The sequence below is a fragment of the Pteropus alecto genome, unplaced genomic scaffold (genome assembly GCF_000325575.1).
Source record: "Pteropus alecto unplaced genomic scaffold, ASM32557v1 scaffold270, whole genome shotgun sequence".
Taxonomy (NCBI): Eukaryota; Metazoa; Chordata; class Mammalia; order Chiroptera; family Pteropodidae; genus Pteropus; species Pteropus alecto.
Window position 1 is genome coordinate 5,265,914 of NW_006430735.1, and position 19,394 is coordinate 5,285,307.

The 19,394-nt window shown below is 43.2% G+C and overlaps 1 protein-coding gene across 1 annotated transcript; it reads left to right on the forward strand.

Moving 5' to 3' along the window:
• Positions 1-6,511: 6,511 nt before the first annotated feature.
• On the forward strand, positions 6,512-19,164 carry TAGLN3 (transgelin 3). The gene is made up of 4 exons (XM_006905455.1): positions 6,512-6,944; positions 8,102-8,276; positions 17,226-17,328; positions 18,697-19,164. The coding sequence occupies exons 1-4, from the start codon at positions 6,765-6,767 to the stop codon at positions 18,836-18,838; spliced, it is 600 nt and encodes a 199-aa protein (XP_006905517.1). The 5' UTR covers positions 6,512-6,764; the 3' UTR covers positions 18,839-19,164.
• Positions 19,165-19,394: the final 230 nt, after the last annotated feature.

A 19,394-nucleotide genomic window follows, 5' to 3' on the forward strand; every position in this document is an offset into this window, starting at 1 on the left:
CATTTCTAAATATTGACATATTTAAATGGGAGAATTACATCTTAATGGTATAATATTTTCATATTCTAAAGAGAATGTATTATATATTATAGCCCACCTGCAGAAACATTTTTTTTTGTTAATATGTACCTTAAGTTCAAGTAGCCAAGTGATTGCCATCTAGATCAGAGGACTTTCTGAAGTGCAGATATAGCAAAAAAATATGAAATGCAAATATAAAGGTTTTTTAATAACTAAAATGAGCTCGTGCAGTAGTCAGCTTAGATATTGAGTTGGTATTTTTTAGCTTTTAAGTTTGGACTTTAGTTCTGCTTATTTAGGTTATGTTTGTCAAAATAATACTTAGGTTGACAACATGATATAAGTATATGAAGAAGGAATCTTGGGACAAAATTCTTGTGCCAAAAGGAGTTAACATAGCAGGTCTGACTACTTATCTTCAGAGAGACCTGCTTACAAGGTTGATCTGTGGCTGTCTTCTGGGAACTCGAATTTTAGGAGGGCTCCGCCATTCCCACTACTGATAAAAGTGGCTCACTGCACCTCAACTGTCTTTGCAAACAATATGGTTTATGCAGAATGCTTGCTTTTCTCCTGAGAATCTGGAATTTTGGTAGGTGCTAGGCAGAGACTGTCTAAGTGACCAGCTCCCAATAAAAACTGGGCACTGAGTCTAACAAACTTTCGTGGTGGACAGTATTTTATATGTGCTATCACAAGTTGTTGAGGAAATTAAGCTCATCCTGTGTGACTCCACTGGGAGAAAATTCTTGTAAGCTAATGCTTAGTTTTCTCAGATTTCACCCCAGGTTCTTTTTTCCTTTGCTGATTGTGCTTTGTAATAAAGCGTAGCTGCAAGTAAAACTATACTAACAGAGTCCTGTGAATCCTAGCAAAAATTGAACCTGGGGGTGGTCCAGAGGATGTCGGACACATACAAAACAGGTCAAATTACTACAAGGCAATAAAATTATAATCTATGAGTTTCCTTTTATGCCAAAAAATTATCTACAAATAATATATCAATTGTATAATGTACCACAGTGCCTTGTGCCGAGTGAGTTGATAATGGGTGGCCCATGGCTATTCCAGGGCCTACTCTTCCCAGTCACTACTAGGCACGAGGATTAGACAGGTGAAGAGGAAAGGGCCCCCGCCCTTAAGAGTTTTCTAGGGTTAAACATAATTATAAAATCTAATATGATTACAGATTCATAGTATACCTGTAGAGGCAGCATAGCGTACTGGTTAAAAACAGACTAGAGCTTATGTTTAAATCCTTGCTCACCATTTACTAGCTCTAACAGCGATATATTTACCCTCCCTGAGGTTTCCTCATCTGTAAAATGATAATATAAACCTAGGTAATAAAGTGTTTAAGGACAAAGGATTAAGTACAACACAATTAGGACAATGACACATAGGCGTCACTACCTTTTTGTTTTTATTATGCACAGAGCACCTTTTCGCTTTTATTATGCACAGAGCACAATCGGTGAGAAAGGAATGAAGACATTCATAGAGGTTTAGGAAGAAAAGGGGAGACAAAGAAGTTCATAGGGCTTCTAAAGCTGGACTGGATTGGACTTTCCAAACCTGGCAATTCCAAATTGGAATGTTGTATGGTTTCCTTTCAAAGGTTCAATGGTTAGGAAAAGGGAGAAGAAGGAGAAAACTTTCACTATCTAAATGTAGGAAAATTGTTCTAAAATTTAGCTTTGCAGAGGGTAACGTTACAATTTCCAAAAGAGTTTGAAGAATCAGATTTAGCGTATTCTGGTATATCGTTCTTTTATTTTTTTCCCCAGCCTTTTTTTTCCCTAAAACCACTCTATGCCATGTATTCAGTGACATGGAAAATGTTTGAACAGCCAGCAGCCCCTGGGTGCCTTATCCTGTGGAACTCCTGCATTATTTTAAAAGCGACATGACCCCTCTAAGCAATCTCAGCATGTGCAATGGAAAGGGATACTGCTAGTGCTAATGGAAAGGAAGGCCAAGTGAGCCTGTTTGCTTTCACTGCATCTGCTGTGCTTAGAGGCATTTCCAGACAAATCTAAACAGCAAGCTGTTCTCTGAGCAGCCAGTAGAAAGGTCTGTTGGGAGAGCAGGAAAAGAGCTTTGGGCAAGCCTGAGCTTTTTAAAGCATGGAGATAACAAGAAAAATTTTACTGGCCACATAACCATTTCCAGGGTAGTACCCAAAAGAAATATGTCAAATTTTCATTAAATTTTGAACTTAAAAAAAAAACGAACTCAGTTTCTGGAGGAAGATGGGTAGAATTTAGATATACTTTTTAAAGATCCCCTTTAAACACAAAACTAAAGTAACATTTCAGTTTAGAAACAGTCATGTGGAATGCATAACTTGGTTTGATGAAAAAATATGATGCTTTGCTGCATTTAGAATATACCTAGAACAAGGCAGGCAAATTTTTTCAACCAATTGTGTCTTTGGAGGAAATGATCCTTTCACGTTTGTGCTTACTCTTTTCTTGAGTGTTTAGGGTTTTGCTGACAGATAAACTTTCTTCTACTAAAAAGAAACTCAAATGTCAACTCAGTGAAGCCTTTTCTGACTCATCTTCATCTCTATTTCCAAGAAATTCATCTCTGGCTCCTCTTCTTACTCACCTTGTAACGTTAATATTCCCTTTCCGTTCTAACCTTGGTACTCTTCCAATGCTACTTTTTTATTCACCTTGAGCAACCACACCCAAGTTCCTGGTTTTAAGTGCTACCTGCATGCAGATGATTCAAGTCCATTCTTCGATTCCAAACTTTTCTCTTGAGCTTTGTACCCATAAAACTTCCCCCTTTATGTACCTCCCTGCCTATGGTTCCCCTCACAAAATGGTACCACCGTTACCCCTGTATATAAGCCAAGCTAACAATGCAATGTCACTGAATACGAGGAAGCTGGGAAGAAGTGGCAAGTAGCTCACTTGTTACATAGGCTATACACTGTGTGGATGGAAAAGGAGTCATGTTAACTTCACAAGCTCAGGGGAGCCCTGCATGGCAGGCCTTATAGACTCAGAAACCAAAAGTAACCATACAGGGTGATCTGGGGCAAAAATTCCTAACCCAAAGCAAATCATGGTGGGTAGTCATGTCCAAGACCTGTGGCTTCCCTGACAAAAGTCAATCTTCACCTTGGAAACTGTCTATTGTCTTTGTGCATCTAAGACAACATAACTTTGTCAGAGTAATCTCCTTTTGCAGACCCTCGAAGGCACAACCATCAGTACTAGAGCACACAACCACATTGTTATCTTGTTGCCCACATACCATCTCTGTGTGCTGTAAATGTTAACTATCCTGTACCCACCAATGGAAAAATATGTGTCTCCATTTTGCTTTTTATACAATTTCAGAGATTTCCTTGCTTTGCTTTCTCCCACCTCCCTAATCTTAGGCTGGACATCCTTTCATGGACAATTATATAGAGACAATAAACATAAATATCTTCAAAACATAGGTAATGGTAAAATATAGCAAAATATTTTAGAAAATGATCCGTTCTGAGTATTTAATCTTTGTAACATAAGTGTAAGTTTACATAATTTAATAGTATATAATGGCCGAAATTAACAACTGGCCCTCAAAATTCCTGAAAATTTAACCACGAGCACTTGCTAGTGTACTATTTTATGATCTGGAGCCTGCCTGACATCCCACCTCCCTAATCACAACCCTCTGTTTTTCACAAGTTCTCACGCCTAGGCCTTCAAGTACTGACCACTAAGTCTTGTCTCAAGAGAACCACACACATATCTACTGAGTAATTAAATTTTTGCTACTCCAGGCCCCAGCTGGAAGGAGATTTTTCTTAATACGTGTATTATTTGAGGAGTCATTTCCTGCATAGCTTCTAATCAATTTCTCACAGGGACAAAGATCACCATCCCATGTACTAGAATCGTTTTATCTTACCTGCCTGAATCAATGGATCCTTCTTTCTAGAGGCAAGAATTTTACTTTATTTCTTTCCAGCACAGTACTTGGTACAGTTAAGTGATCAAAAAATATTTTCTGAATGAATCAAACAAAATTTTTGGATGTTTCTCTCATGAAAGTACCCAGAGACTTACACGATACAAATAAGACTCAATCTTTACCCCTCGTCGAAGAAGAATTGCCAAAACCTTTAACAGTTTATAAAAATTTCAGGCCAACTTAAGTCCGATGACTTCTGAAGTCTTATTTGTTAATAGCAAATACTCAGTTACCCTTGATAGTATATCAGTTGTGTCTTCCTGGTTATTAATTAGACAAAATATTTACACTTTATCAAAATCTTTCACTCCAAGTTCTTAGTATATTGAGCTCTTTTTTATTAAAAGTTATTGAGGTGACACTGATTAATAAAGTCAAATAGGTTTCAAGTATGCAATTCAACGGTATGTCATATATATATTGAATTTGTGTGTTCACCACTCAAAGTTAGATTTCCTCCCATCATCAAATATTTGACCTCTTTTACTCCTATCTACCCCTCATCTCCCCCACACCCCTGTCCACCTTTCCCTCTGGTAACCACTAATTCACTGTCCATGTCCTGAGTCTCTGTTTGTCATGATTTTTTGTTGATTTCAGTTTTATATCCCACATATGAGTGAAATCATATGGTTTTCAACTTTTTCTGTCTGTCTTATTTCACTTAGTATGATTATCTCGAGGTCCATCCATGTTGTTGTAAACGGCAGTATTTCATCTCTTCTTATGGCTGAGTAATATTCCATTGCATATATGTACCGTATCTTCTTTATCCAACATCTATTGTAGGACATTTCGGTTGCTTCCTTGTCCTGGCCACCATGAATAAAGCTGCTATGGACATCAGGGTGAATATATCTTTGTGGATAAATGTTTTCAGGCTTTTGGGGTAAATACCCAGAAGAGGGATTGCTGGGTCATATGATAATTCAATTCTTAGTTTTTTGAAGAATAGCCATACTGTTTTCCATAGTGGCTGTACCAATTTACATTCTCACCAGCAGTGTATGAATGTTCCTTTTCCCCACAACCTCTCCAACCGTTATTACTTGTCCTGTTGATGATAGCCATTTTAACAAGCGTGAGCTGGTATCTCATTGTGGTTTTGATTTGCATTTCCCTAATAGCTAATGAAGTTGAACGTCTTTTCATATGTCTATTAGCTGGAGGTAACACACTGTTTGACTTCAAATTATACTACAAAGCAACAATAATCAAAACAGCATGGTATTGGTGGAAAAACAGACACACAGATCAATGGAACCAAATTGAAAGTCTAAAAGTTAACCCCTGTATATATGGGCAAATAATTTTTGACAAAGGAGTCAAACATATAATGGAGAAAGAAAAGCCTCTTCAGTAAGTGGTGCTGGAAAACTGGAAAGCCACATGCAAAAGAATGAAACTAGACTGCTGTCACCATTCACTAAAATTAACTCAAAATAGATCAAAGACCTAAATATAAGAACTGAAACAGTAAATTGCGTAGAAGAAAACATAGGTACTAAACTCACAGACCTTGGATTTAGAGAGGATTTTATGAATTCGATCTCAAGGCAAGGGAAGTAAAAACAAAAATAAATGAATGGGACTACATCAAACTAAAAAGCTTCTGCACAAGAAAAGAAACCATCAATGAGGCAAAGAAGCAACCATCCAAATGAGAGACTATATTTGCAAACAACACCTCTAATAAGAGGCTATATCCAAAATATATAAAGAACTCATACAGCTTAACAATAAAAAACAAACAAGCCAATTAAAAAATGGCAGAGGACCTGAACAGACATTTCTCCCAAGTATAGACAGCTCTTTTTAATTTACGAAACATGCTTTTAGTGTCTTTTAATTAAAAATAACATTAAAAAAATACATTCCTTGAATAGGTCAAACTGAGGCACAAGAATTTCCCATCAGGATGGAAGTTTCTGAATGAAATCTGGCTGGCAACTGAATAAATTAATGGTTGCAGTTCTCAGCCCCTACTGTCTTGTCCTGCCAGACAACTGTTCCCCAGGGCCCAGGTAAAGTGGGTTGGCAACTCCTGACAAACGGACAGCTGACTGAAAGGATCCTGCCCCCCTCCCCATTCCCTGTGCAGCTGTGTGCTGGCCTCGGATACAACGTGCTGTCTCCCGTAGAGGAGGGGAGAGAATTGTGCGACGAAAAAAGCTCCCAGCAGGAGGTAGGCAGGCGGGTTTGACAGACGCGGGAGAGGGCTTGCTTTTTGGACCGCTCTTAGCAACGGCCCTGGTTTGACCCTCCTCAGCCAGGAGAAAATCGAATCAGTGTACCACACTTCCAAGCTCCAGGCAGCATCAGCAACTGAACGTCAAAGCAGCCCTCCTGTCTGCCTGTTAATTACCTGATCTTTCCCAGCTCAAGGTTCCTGCCTTTACAAAGTGCTTCCAGAAGGAGAAGAAAGGACCACCCAGCCGCCTTGCTGCCTGGGGCTTCAGCCTCGATTCTGAGTCCTTGTAAATCATCACGTCTCATTGATAGGCGGGACCGAGGGGCGGGATCCAGCCCCCCTGGACCGGCAGGGGCTTTATTCTAGAGTCACTGACGCGTGGCTGCGCTTTTCTTTCCCGTTTGTAGGTGAAACGCCAGTGGCTTCATTGGCTCCTTGATTTAAACCACGCCCGGCTTTCTGCCCGCTTTGCTGCTGCTGGGCCAGGCGGCCCAGCTACATCCCAGCCCCGTGCGCGGGGAGCCAGTGCTGCTATTGTGTGGATGCCGCGCGTGTCATCTCTTCTCTTGCAGAGATGGCTAACAGGGGCCCGAGCTACGGCTTAAGCCGTGAAGTGCAGGAGAAGATCGAGCAGAAGTATGACGCGGACCTGGAGAACAAGCTGGTGGACTGGATCATCTTGCAGTGCGCCGAGGACATTGAGCATCCGCCCCCCGGCAGGGCCCATTTTCAGCAATGGTTAATGGACGGGACGGTAAGGATGGCGAGATCATGGTGGCTGGGCGGTTGGTAAGGAAACCCTCCAGGCCCTTCTCCTTTCGCTAAGGCTGCTGGAGGAGCAGCTGCTCCCAGGCTCTGTGTCTCCAAGGGAGGGAATGGAAATGCCCTTATTCGTTGGAAAATCTGGGCTTCCTCCACAATTCCCTAGCTAGCGAAGAGGATTCTCTACCCATCAGAAATTGAGCTTCCTTCTAAGTCGTTGGCAAATCCAAAGCCTTTACGCTCTTTCCAGTGAGAATAGAGATAAGTATTTCCTTGAGATCTCTCCAGCCTTTTGGTGCATAAGCTCATTTGGGACTATTCCTTCCCCAAGGGAATGGGTTGGTTACATAGTAAAACAAAGGAAGGGGTGGGGGAGACTAATCACCTTCATCACCAGAGCCATGCTGCCTGGGCTGCTCACTGTTAGTCTATTGAATGGAGGGGTTCTCAGGAAACTGAAGGGAATCCTTATTTGATAATTGCTTTTCTGACCCAAAGCTGCTGCGTGTTTGGGGAATCCGGACTGCAGGCCATGCTGATTCAAACAAACCCATCTTTTTTTCTGCAGACTGTGATTAACTGTTGTTACATAACTGCTATCCCCAGCTTCTCTCTGGTTGCCCAGGACTTGTGTTATAGGGGTCTGGGAGAACCCAGTTCAGTTCTTGCACACATCATTAGCACAAATGGGATGAGTTGTTGAAGCCTGATTCAGATTTGCCTTTTGATAGAAGAAATAATATTAGACTCTAGCATTTGACCTCTCCCAACTCATTCCTGCACTGGAAATCTGGAATCACGTTCTCGTCCCTGCACATCATTCCCTATCTGTAAACGATTCTTTCCCTCACACATAAAAAGGGAGGAAGGAACAAGGAGGGAAGGGGATTCCCAGATTACTGGACTCACTGCAGTTGCAGCAACCCTAGGAATGGGGTTGCCTATGTCTTCAGGGTTCTGTATCAGAGCCTGGCCACCCAGCCCAGAGCCCATGCTTTCCTGGGGCCCAAGAATTGCCTGTGCCCAAACCTGTTACTGGGGCCCTGGGGTGGGGGCGGTGTGGGGGGGCGGTGCTAGGATCACTTTGCGTTAATGACAGGCAAATGTAAAGGGAAACACTGACTGAGTCTCCCCTCTTTCCCCGTTTAGGTCTTGTGCAAGCTAATAAACAGTTTATATCCACCTGGACAAGAGCCAATTGCCAAGATCTCAGAGTCCAAGATGGCTTTTAAGCAGATGGAGCAAATCTCCCAGTTCCTGAAAGCTGCAGAGATCTATGGCGTCAGGACCACTGATATTTTTCAGACAGTGGATTTATGGGAAGGTAAACAGCCCTGTGTCTTTGGGATTGTTCTCCCCTCCTCCTCCCTTTTCCCCTCCCTTTGTGAAACCAGCTCACAGTGTTTTTCCCTGTGCTTGCTTGCTGTGTTGCGGGGAGGTGGGGCGGGGAGTATACCAGCTGTCACCTGGGGGCGCTGTTAGCCTCCCCTTTATGATGTTGCATTGAAAAGGGTATCCATCTTCCTCTGAAGGAACACACACCCCAAGATACAGCAGGGACCTCAGTAAAGAGGAAGCTAAAGTGGTTACAGGGATGCCTTTTATTTCTTCGACCCCTCCTACAATGCACTCTTTCTGAACAAAGATAGCTACTGGAAGAGAGTCAGGGGATGAGTGTTTCTGACTCACCCACCAGTGGCAGGGATCATAGACAAAGATGCCTGGTGCAATTTGGTCACTCAATCTGAGAAATAAATAGCACCTAACTCTTCATTAAACTATTATCTGGGAGATTGGTGATTCTACCTTCCAGATATGTATGTAGTCTCTCAGAGCAGCAGTCCCCAACCTTTTTGGTACTAGAAACTGGTGCTCCTATGAGAATCTAATGTCTGATGATCTGAGGTGGTGCTGAGGTGGTGATGCCAGCTCTGGGGAGTGGCTGCAAATGATGAAGCTTTGCTTGCTAGCCTTGCCGCTCACCTCCTGCTGTGTGGCCAGGTTCCTAACAGACCACAGAACGGTACTGATCCATGGCTGGGGGGTTGGGGACCCCTGTCTCAGAGAGTATGACAAATGATTTTTTTCTTCCACATTTGTGAGTTGACTTGATTAAGAAATCTTAAGAGGCATGAAAATCAATCACATTTTAAGCATTTTTAGTGCTTTACTACATAATGCCAATCAATTCTCCTACAATTCTACGAAGTAAGTGTTATTAATTTGCCCATGTCATAGTTGACAAAACTAAAGCTTGCCCATGATTATGTGAGTACGTCATATGGCTGGTTAGTAATTAGCACAGCCAAGACTCAAACCCAGACTCTCCGAAGAATAAGGCCTTAACTAGTCTGCCATGCCACGCTTTGGCCAGGAGGCTGTTGCCTTCACCTATACTATGGATGTGTTATGAGTCATCTGGTGACTGATGAGGATGAAGAGGAGGAGGATGAGTCAGGGCTGTGTGGGACAGAGAGCTAGAGCCTCTGCACTAACTAAGGGTTTTGTGTGAATGGAAGTCTTTCCAAGTATGAGAAGACGAAGAAACTGGGAGGCGTGTGGGAGGCGTAGATCCTTGCAGTGCTTTTCTGTCTTTTCATTACTGAGAATGCTTTGCTCGCCTTCCTCCTTTTTCCAAAGACCAGTCCGACGAACTTTACACCCAGGAGGTCCTGACAGTGAATGAGGAGGGCTGTTAGGAGCAGGTGGAGGTCTACACCATCTGCCCAGCCCTTTGTGTTAGATACCTCTTAGGGAAGAGGGAGGTTAAGAGGCATGAGTGTGACTAGCCTGAAATAAGGTAGTGGATAGGTAGACCCCGGGGCAGGATAATGCTCCTAGAAAAAGGAAACAAGGAAGACATGGAGAAGTCTCATCCCCCAGACAGAAGGATGGGGATTTAAAGAAAATAAGGAAGGAAACCCACTCCAAGAGTGCTGTGGTTGACCTGCTATAAGTAGGTTATGCAATTGGGTAGGAATAGCTGGCATAACCTATAAGTAGGTTATGCAGTTGGGTAGGAAAGCAGATGCTTAGGGGTGTCCAAAGAGCCTCTAGAGGCCCCAAGGCCTGGTGGTCCCCTCCATGGGAGGTCTGCTGAGAAATGAGGGTCAGGGAGATTTTAAGCTTTGGAGGGAACACTTGACATTCCCCAAGATCGCTGTCTGAAGCTCAGGTCTGAGCAAGAGGTAGGAAAGTGTGTTGCTTCGAGAAGAGAAAGGGGGAGAGTTGGTGGCTTTGAGGGAGCCCAGAGGTGACACCCAGGGTCTAATGTGAGTGAGACAGGGTCCTTTTTTTTTTTTTTGCAAGAGCTGTCTCACTTATGAGTTTAGAGATGAGTATGCTAGAATCAGAGGGATGCCTCCAGGCGGGGTTGGCCTGTGTCTGTGGGCATATGAGAGTGAACATGTTTGTATATGCAGCTATTGGACTAGCCATTTGCTTAGCTAAGTGCCACATTCTCCCTACTATTCTCTACCCTGACTGTGGTTTTTGGTTTACTCACATTCATTCCTGATTCTGTGCAAATAGCTGTGGTAGCTGTGGCTGCTGTGGGTACCGCCCTCCTTGCCTGAGTGCTTCTCTTCCTCTTCTGCCGGCATTTTCTACTCAACAGCTCTCAGTCCCCATCTCTCCTGCTTGGCATTTTTCCAAGCAGAGCTCTGCTTGCCCCACGGCTGCCCAGTGATTCCATGCTGCTATTATGTTGCAGACCCATAAAGCTGCAGGAACCCAGGCTTGCCAAATGCCTTCTCATTTAGGCTTTAGTTATCTAGACAGGCAGAGTCCCCAGATGTTCTCACTATCCTGAAACTCCTTTTAGATGCAATGTGAAATGTTTGGAATAGATTTGGGGGCAACCAGAATGAAAGTTTCAGAGCTTTAAAAAGGAACCCAAGGCTGAATGGTCCAGAAAATGACCCAAGCACAGGGATATTATAGACGAGGCTACTGAAGTGCCTCTGGGACGAAGCTGGGGTGACCAGTTCCGTTTAGTGATAGGAAAGAAATCAGGGCCACTTAGAGCAGTGGAAGGGGATTGGGCATGTCTTTCTCATGGATAAGTAAGGTGAATGCCTGGCAGGTGACTTTCAGATATGCCATGGGGGCCTGCAAAGAACAGGAGTCACAGCTGTCTGTGACTCAGAGGAGAGCGAACTGGAGGTTAGACTTTAGCATCTATTCTTTGGAGGGAAAAGGGGGAAGGAGAGAAAGAGAAGAGCAAAAAAAGGAGGGGTGTGTGTGTGTAAGTGAGTGAACACGTGAGAGCTAGCGAGTGCAGACTCAAAGAACACTTATACTGGAAAGTAGTCTAATGCAGACTCTTGAGTCAGAAACAAGACTACATGGCTCATATCATTGCTCTACCACTTACTAACTTTTCTAAATTTTGGTTTTCTCAGCTGTAAAATGTGAATAATAAGATCTATTTCACAGGGATGGCATGGGGAATAAATGAGATAATGCATTAGAAGTGCTTAGTATAGTGCCTGGCAATAATAGGGTATAATAAATGCTAGCAGTGTCAAAACTACCATTGTCATTGGCCTGTCCATTTTCAAGACTAATGGAAAATGAGAGCACGAGCACAAGGCTGGAAAGGCACACATTCTATGTTGAAACGAAGGATTTCATTCATGGCTTCACACAGAAGCTGGTAGGGATGCCTAGATGACCTTTGCCCTCTCTGACATCTTTGGTGTCTTCACCACATCTGCCATTCCACGGACAGACCAGCTTTAGGGGTTATTGACTTTTATCCAGCTCATGAACCTTACCCTCTTGATGTCTTCCCTCTTAATATATGGCTTCACCAATTCCAGACCCAGAAGATCTTGGTACAGTGGAAAGAGCATGAGTTTTAGAATCAGGTAGATGAGTTGAAACTGTTCTTTAGCTACATCCTCATTGTGTGACCTTGCCTGAGTTGCTTAGTGTCAATTCTCCTCCTATAAACACATCTAGTACCTCCCTCTAAGGGTTCTCTTAAGGATTAAATGTGTAAAATGCCTAGCTCAGTGCATGGCTAAGAGACACCTAATAAATGCTGGCTTCTTTCTCCTACTGTAAATCCATCAGCGACTAACCTTTTGGGTTCCTTTGCATGACTATGTGGCAACCGTTAGACATGTAACATTCTAGGATGTCAAAGCAAGCGAGTCTCAAAGATCAATCAAATCTGATTACTCTTCTTAGTAATCTGGCTGACCAGGATCCTGGGCACATGGTTTTGCCATGCCTTCCTGTTTCCCCTCCATGATGACTGGGAGTTATCGAGGAGGTCTGGTTTTACATCAAAGTGGAATGCCTGGAAGGTCCAAATATATTCTCTGTGGAGGTGTCACTGTATGTGTCATTCCTCAACAGCAGAGGAGAAGAGAATTCACCCAATTCGAGAGGTATTTTGGGATATTGTGAGGTCCCCGTAGTGACTTGAGACATTATAGATGCGTCCTCCTTGAAGCTTCCTTTTCTGTCTGTCAGAACAGCCTTCACAGCATTTATTCCAAGTGCTGCTTACAATTGTGTTCAGATATCTTTTCCTCCAGGAGTGGTCCTCACACTCCAGTGTGCAGCAGAATCACTTGGTAGGGTTATTAAAACACAGATTTCTGGGCCTCAGCCCCAGAGTTTCTGAGGTATTACCTGTGGGATAGCACCTAGGAATCTGCATTTTCTACCATTTCACAGATGATGCTGCTCCTGCTGTTCTGGGAACCCTACTTTGAAAACCACTACCCTAGTGAAACAAAAATTCATAGAATCCACAGGGCAAGTCCGGCCTACCCTCTGACATTTCTTCCTTGACTATTTTTCCTCTACGTTGAGTGAAGAATTGGGGGCTATGCCTAAATCATTAATTAGGAAAATAAGAAATGAGTCCTTTGTCCACTGATTGCTTTCTCTACAAGTCCCAGAAAGATGGAAAAAAGCCAGTACTCCAAGAGTAACAAGGATGAGTCAAAAGTGATAAAATATGAAGTAGCTCTGAATCAAAGAGTTTTGACTATAAGATTGATTTTTAATATTGAAAGTAGAGTGACTTTACTGACTTTACCCACCCATATGACTTATCTCCAGCCTTTTTTCTTTCTCTTTATTCTATTAATTTTTCTTTTCAAAGACATGCATACGATATCATGAAAGGGTAAGAAAAAATGAAGAGGACAGAATCCTTGTTCAAGTATCTCTATGGTAATAGCTCTCAGACTTTATGAACATTAAGAATTCCTGGATTCTTACAGTGTAGAATCCTTGCCCCCAATCCCCAGAGGTAATCATTCGGTAGTTTGGAGTATTAAGACCACACTTAGGGAAATGTCGCTTTGTGACAGTGCAGGAAACAGGGAACACTATTGTCAAGTAAAAGTATCAAGTGCTATCTGAAACGCTTTCTGAAAAGGTTTGCCTGGTGAGACAAGGAAGCTACCGTGCCACAGTCTTTTTTTACAGCTTCAAGTTCTAATATTAGCTTCCTCCCTTGGTAGGGGGCTAGAAGATTCCAGGTAGCCTGATTAAAATTCCGAGCTGTTAGTGTACATTTGGCCTCTCTGCTTTCATGCGTCACTACCCTTCTTGTGGCCAGTGGTCTCGTTTTCAGATCACCACCAGAACTCTATCTCGTTTCTGTGCTCCAGCATCTAAAAATTCCCAGCACCTAGATGGTACTTCTTTGGGGACTGTTTTTTTTTGTTGTTTGTTTGTTTGTTTTCTTGGAATAATAGCCTTGAGCAGTGGTTTTTAAGCCATCTTGCCAAAGTATCTAGGGGTCGCTTTCAAGGGAACAAAGAGATTCGAAGCTGCCAGGCCTCTGAGCTGGCTCCTAACTGGGGTCAGAGCCCTTCTAAAAATTGATTTTTCTATTTGACTTTGTGGAAGTTATCTCTGAAGGAAAGAGTTATTGCTTAACAAATATTACGTAGTACTTACAACATGTTAGACATTGCGATTTTTTTAAAAATTGAAAACCAAAGAATTGGAGCAGTGCTTGCCTATCCAATCTGGCTTCATCAGAATCAACTCAGGAGATTGTCTCAGAATCTGAATTTTTAAGATTCTCGGGTAATTCCCAGTCACCAGGTGAAACTCATGTTTCTCAGACTTGCCTGATGGCATGAATCACCTGGGAAATTAATTAAAAATATAAACTCCCAGGTCCCACCCCAGGCTTGCCAAATAAATTTCCCCAGGGGAATGACCTCAAATTTCACATTTTTAAAGAGATCCCCTTCTGCCATCTAAATCATCAAAGAAGCTTGGGGAACCCTACCCTGAAGCAGGCTTTGCCCTAGGCAGATGGTACACTTAGTGGTGACACGAGCAGTTCAGCTTTTGTTGCTTTCTACCTGGCATACTTCACAGATCTTCCTTAATCACACTGCCCCTTTAGACATTTAAATTTTTGACCCCCAGTCACAGGAATCAGCCTCTACTAACAGCCCCCATCCATTCAACAGCACTTGATCTGGGCTTCTGCACTGGCAAGAGAAGTGTGGCCGCAAGGAGGCCCCTTCCCATTTTGTCAGACCGAGTGCACTGCAGTTCTTCACGGGAACATCTGTTAGAAAACAAACGAAAGGCGACAAGAAAACAAGCTAGACGTGAACTGGTTACAGAGACAGATTTCTCTTCATTACATTATTTAGAATCCTGACGATAATCGATTTGAACTGCACATTGATGGGGAACTCAAGGTACCAACTGCTTTTTCTGGCTTTAATCTTACACATCTTCCCAGTGCATTTCTTCTGGCCTGGCACCGACACAGCCACTGCCAACCTTCGGATTACCTGGTCACTGAGGAACCTGTCTCCCTAGCCAGCCTGCAGTGGGGACCGATGGGAGATGGGAGATGGCAGGGCAGCCTAGTGGACTCTTTGTGGGCTCTGCACTCAGACATGTGAGCTAGGGGCTGAACCCTGGTTTACTTGTTGGGTGGCTCTGGCATGTTAATTAACCTCACTGAATTAGTTTTCCTATCCACACATTGGGAGAAAGTATATCAATTCCCTGGGGTCAATGTCAAGCATAATAAAGTGTCTGGCCTATAATTTATGTCAAATCTTTCTTAAGGAAAATTCTTCTAATTTTTTTGCTTTCTAACACTGCCTCCTTCCCCAGATTCTTCTACTCCAATCGTGCAACCAGTTACTTTTCTACTCTCTGAGATGAAGATGGGGTGGTATTTATAGTTTTAGGTTTCTCAATATCTTACTTTTGGCCTCAACTTAGTTCCTTCATTCTTTTCTGGATTCATGTAGTATATACATTCTCCAGCTACTTATGAGGGAGGCTAGGCCTGTGGTTAACAAAGCTTTGCTTCTGCACCCATGTCTCCAGAATGATGTCTGTGGTTGAGTTTCTGGATGTCAGGCTCTACACTTCCCCAGAACCTGGACGTATCAGACCTGCTCTTTCCAATCATCAGAAACAGATTTCCAGTGTGCAATTTGTACAGAGTGGAGATAAGTGATATACCCTGACTTTCCTAAGCCTCCCTGTGCTTAATCACTTCTCTAAGATCTCTTTAATGGCTCACTACTTAAGAGCAAACTCTCTCTCTCTCTCTTCCCAGAGTGATCTTTCAGAATATCATCAGGACAGTTCTATGAAAAAAAAGGATCCAAGTATCCTGTTATACTGTGAAAATTACAGAAATGTTTTTTGTCCGAAGAGAAGAATCATTCTAATAACCACCTCTGTTTCCTCTGTCTTAATTCTCAATGTTGCTCATGCCCTCCTTCTATTTGCTGCCCCGATTCTCCATCCTCCACCACCCTAGCTGTCCCTTGAGTCTGGGGACTCCCCATTGAGAGCATTTCATCCCCGTATCCATTAACCAATCCCACAGGGCCTCAGGATCCAGGAAATGGCCCCCATGGTTAATGGGATGAAGGAGAGTAGTGAGGGAAGAAGGATCTGCCATCTCTCTCTCATCTTTGAATAAATGGACATTCTAAAATGAACTTTAAATGGACTTTAGTTGCTTATTTTATTGGAATTATACTCCATTTTCACTTTCCATCTGCTTTTCTCCTATAATTTCGTATTGCCCAGTGACTGACCTACAGCACCCAAGCTGGAGAGACCACAGATAGTTCACTCAGTCTAAAGAGAGCCTTTTAATATTTGCCCTTAACTTTCCCAGCACCCCACCTGGCTGAATTTCGCTCTTTTCTAACCCTGTGCCTTTAGCTTCTGCAGTCCACACTTGTGCCATGCATGGACCTTTGATTTGGTTCAAAATTGCAGGGTAACCACTTGGTAGCATCTTTCCCAGTCTTGGACATGTCAGTCAGCTGGCGGAGAGGAAAGAAGAAAGGAATGGAAGAGCAGGCTGACTTGTAGGGTCCAATTGCCTTCTCTGTGGGTTGCGGGTCACTGGGCTCTTAGATAACAGTGTTCCAATGGTACGAGGGGGCAACACCACACATCTTCTCCTTCTTTCTCTCTCTCTCTTTTTTTTTTTCCTTTCCCTCTCCCTTCCTCTTTCTCTTCCGCTTTTTCTTTTTCTTTCATTATTCCCCTCCCTCCCAGTCTCCTGTCCTCTCTCTCCATCCATCTTTCTCTCACACACAAGCCAGTTATTCATTGTCTTCTTTTAGCTCCTTTCAAGCAGCACAAAATAAAGGGCCCATCATTTGTGTCACCTTGAGTGCTTTCTGCGTTGATTTGCTTTTCTTCACTTGTCAGGCTTCCAACCCAAATAGCCAAGTGAATACTCCATTTGGTTCACATGGGTAATTTTAGATCCTTTTAACCACATAAAGTAAAAGAGAGAAGCCACCTGGGGTTTGGCACAGTTAATCCACTCAGCCACTTCTTTCCAGTTTTCTCTTTCCTGTCCTGAGAAAAATCCTCTCTGCAGCCCGCTACACCAGCCTACCTATAGGACTTACCTTACCACAGCCTACAGAACCCACCGAGGCCAGGGCCGCTGCTCAGGACAGGGATCTACCTATGTCAGAGCTGCTAAGTGTTTGGAATGTTTTATTCATACACAGCAACTCTGAAAATGGAGTAGAAACTGTACTATATGGTACGTACTGTACCATATAGAGAAGAACGGAGTTAGGTGAATTTTTGTTTCTCTCTGAGAGGTTTGGCTATGGCTGTCCTTGGACCATTTTGAGAAATATTTAATATTCCTGTCCCCTGAATGTTATCACCTGCAGCCTCCTATGAGAAACTTCTTCCTGGAGGTCCAGCCCCATCCTCTCAGATTCCTTGACCCTGACACATGCTTGGCTTTAATCTCTTTGTTGGTTTCCAGGAAAGGACATGGCAGCTGTGCAGAGGACCCTGATGGCTCTTGGCAGCGTTGCAGTCACCAAGGATGATGGCTGCTACCGGGGAGAGCCTTCCTGGTTTCACAGGTAAAATCCCTTCTCAGCCCTCTGGAGCAGAGGATGATTTTTAACAAGAGGGAGCGTCTAAAGCCTTGTAGCTCCCCAGAGGCTATTTCAACAGAAGCCCCTAGGAGCAAGCACTCCCAGCCCCATGACTGAGTTCTCAAGAGCAAGGAGAGACTGATGCTGATGTTCAGGCCAACATCCCACACAGAGCAGAAATGATCAGGCCTTTCTGATTGATACTGGATCCTCCAGCCCTGCCCACGTTCTGTTTCTCTGGAGACTGGGCAGGACAGAATGGCTTTTCGCAGATGTGCCTTGATGTCTGAACTGGTTTGTAGCCCTGAATCAATCTGTCTGTCTATCTATCTATCTCTCTATCTATCTATCTATCTATCTATCTATCTATCTATCTATCTACTATTTACTTAAAGAAGGGATGATATGTCCCAGTTGCCTGGGACTGTAATTACTGCCTGTTGTCCCAGTATTTTTATTAATAGCACTTACTTTTACTCTCAGAAGCAGTCCAATCTGGATAATAAAGTATATGGTCATGTCAGTAAAAGGCCTTTTCCTAAGGAGGTTTGTTTTGTTGTTGTTTTTTTCAAAAAATGGGGTTAGCAAGGGATTTTAAACTTAACCCAATAGCTCAGTGGGAGATGAAGAGAAAATAATGTTTACCAGATAATTAACTCTTCATTTCTCTAGTCTCTTTTTCTTCTTCTTGACAGTTATAAAAAGGTACCAGTTTGTGTCATTTTAAAGGGACCTGAAAACCTCTTAGACATTGGCCAGTTGAAAGCCTGGTTTTAGTTCCAGCTTTATTAGTGACCTACCATGATCCATATGGCCCGGAAAACCAAAATTGTTTACAATCTGGCTCTTTACTGAAGTTTGCTGACCTCTGGCCTAGAGTACGAAATTTCCTTTCCTTAACTCCTAGGTCCCTCAGCTCTAAAATGGAACATTAATTCTTTGCCCTATACAAAGAAGGGTGGAATACATTATTGACATGCTTTGCAAGAAGGGCCGATTTTAATTTTCACAAGGGTTTGAAATAACCGTGAGAGAGAGGGTAATGGGAAAGCTGTCTGAGAGTAAAGTTCCCAGAGAGGTAGCTACTGATTTCCAGAGGTAGCTGCTGGAAATTCTGGAAAACCATCTAGGCTTCTAAGGAGTATCATGGTAGGGCTTGCTTGTGGTAAGGCCATAGCTCATTGTAGGACCATAGCTCAGGTAGGGCCATAGCTCATAGCAGGACTATAGCCTAGTATAGGACCTGCTCTACTATATCTGGTGACTCCCAGTAGAGTCTGTCTAACTGCATATCGTGGGAAAGGTTTGAAAACTGTCAGAATGATATTATTCCATTTCACTCCCTCTGCCCAGGAAAGCCCAGCAGAATCGGAGAGGATTTTCAGAGGAGCAGCTTCGCCAGGGACAGAATGTGATCGGCCTGCAGATGGGCAGCAACAAGGGCGCTTCCCAGGCGGGCATGACTGGGTACGGGATGCCCAGGCAGATCATGTAGGACGCCGCACCCCACCTGCAGTAGAGAAGACAAACGTTCCACACCACGGTCTCTATGACAAAGAAATAGTTAGTCACCTTCTGACCTTCTCTTTCTCAAAGCCTCTTGTCCCTGGTTTTTGCAAGTGCTGCGGTTCTGCTGAGAATCCACGTTGCCTCTGCTGCCACCTTCTGTTCGTTTAGAACTATGCAAAGACTCCGCTTCCTCTTCCTCAGCACCCTTCTTTGCCCTAAAGTCTGTTTGTCTGATTATTTATTTATTTATTGGCCAAAAATGTCCCTCTTCAACTTATAGAACGCACAGAATAAACAAATTAGTCTTGTGTCGTAAAGCGTAAAGTTCATTTTTTGTCTCATGGGCTTTGCAGGCAGGGCTGATTTTTATTTCGTTCAGGTGGCCAGCAAGATGGAATGAAGCGGTAGCTGTAGCTGAGGAAATATTGGTTAGCTTTGAGGAAGCCCTTACAAGGCTGTAATGTTTATCTCTGCAACTTCAATAGAAAGTTTAGAAATTATTTTGCTCACTCTGAGAGCCTAATGCTACGAGTTCAAGAATA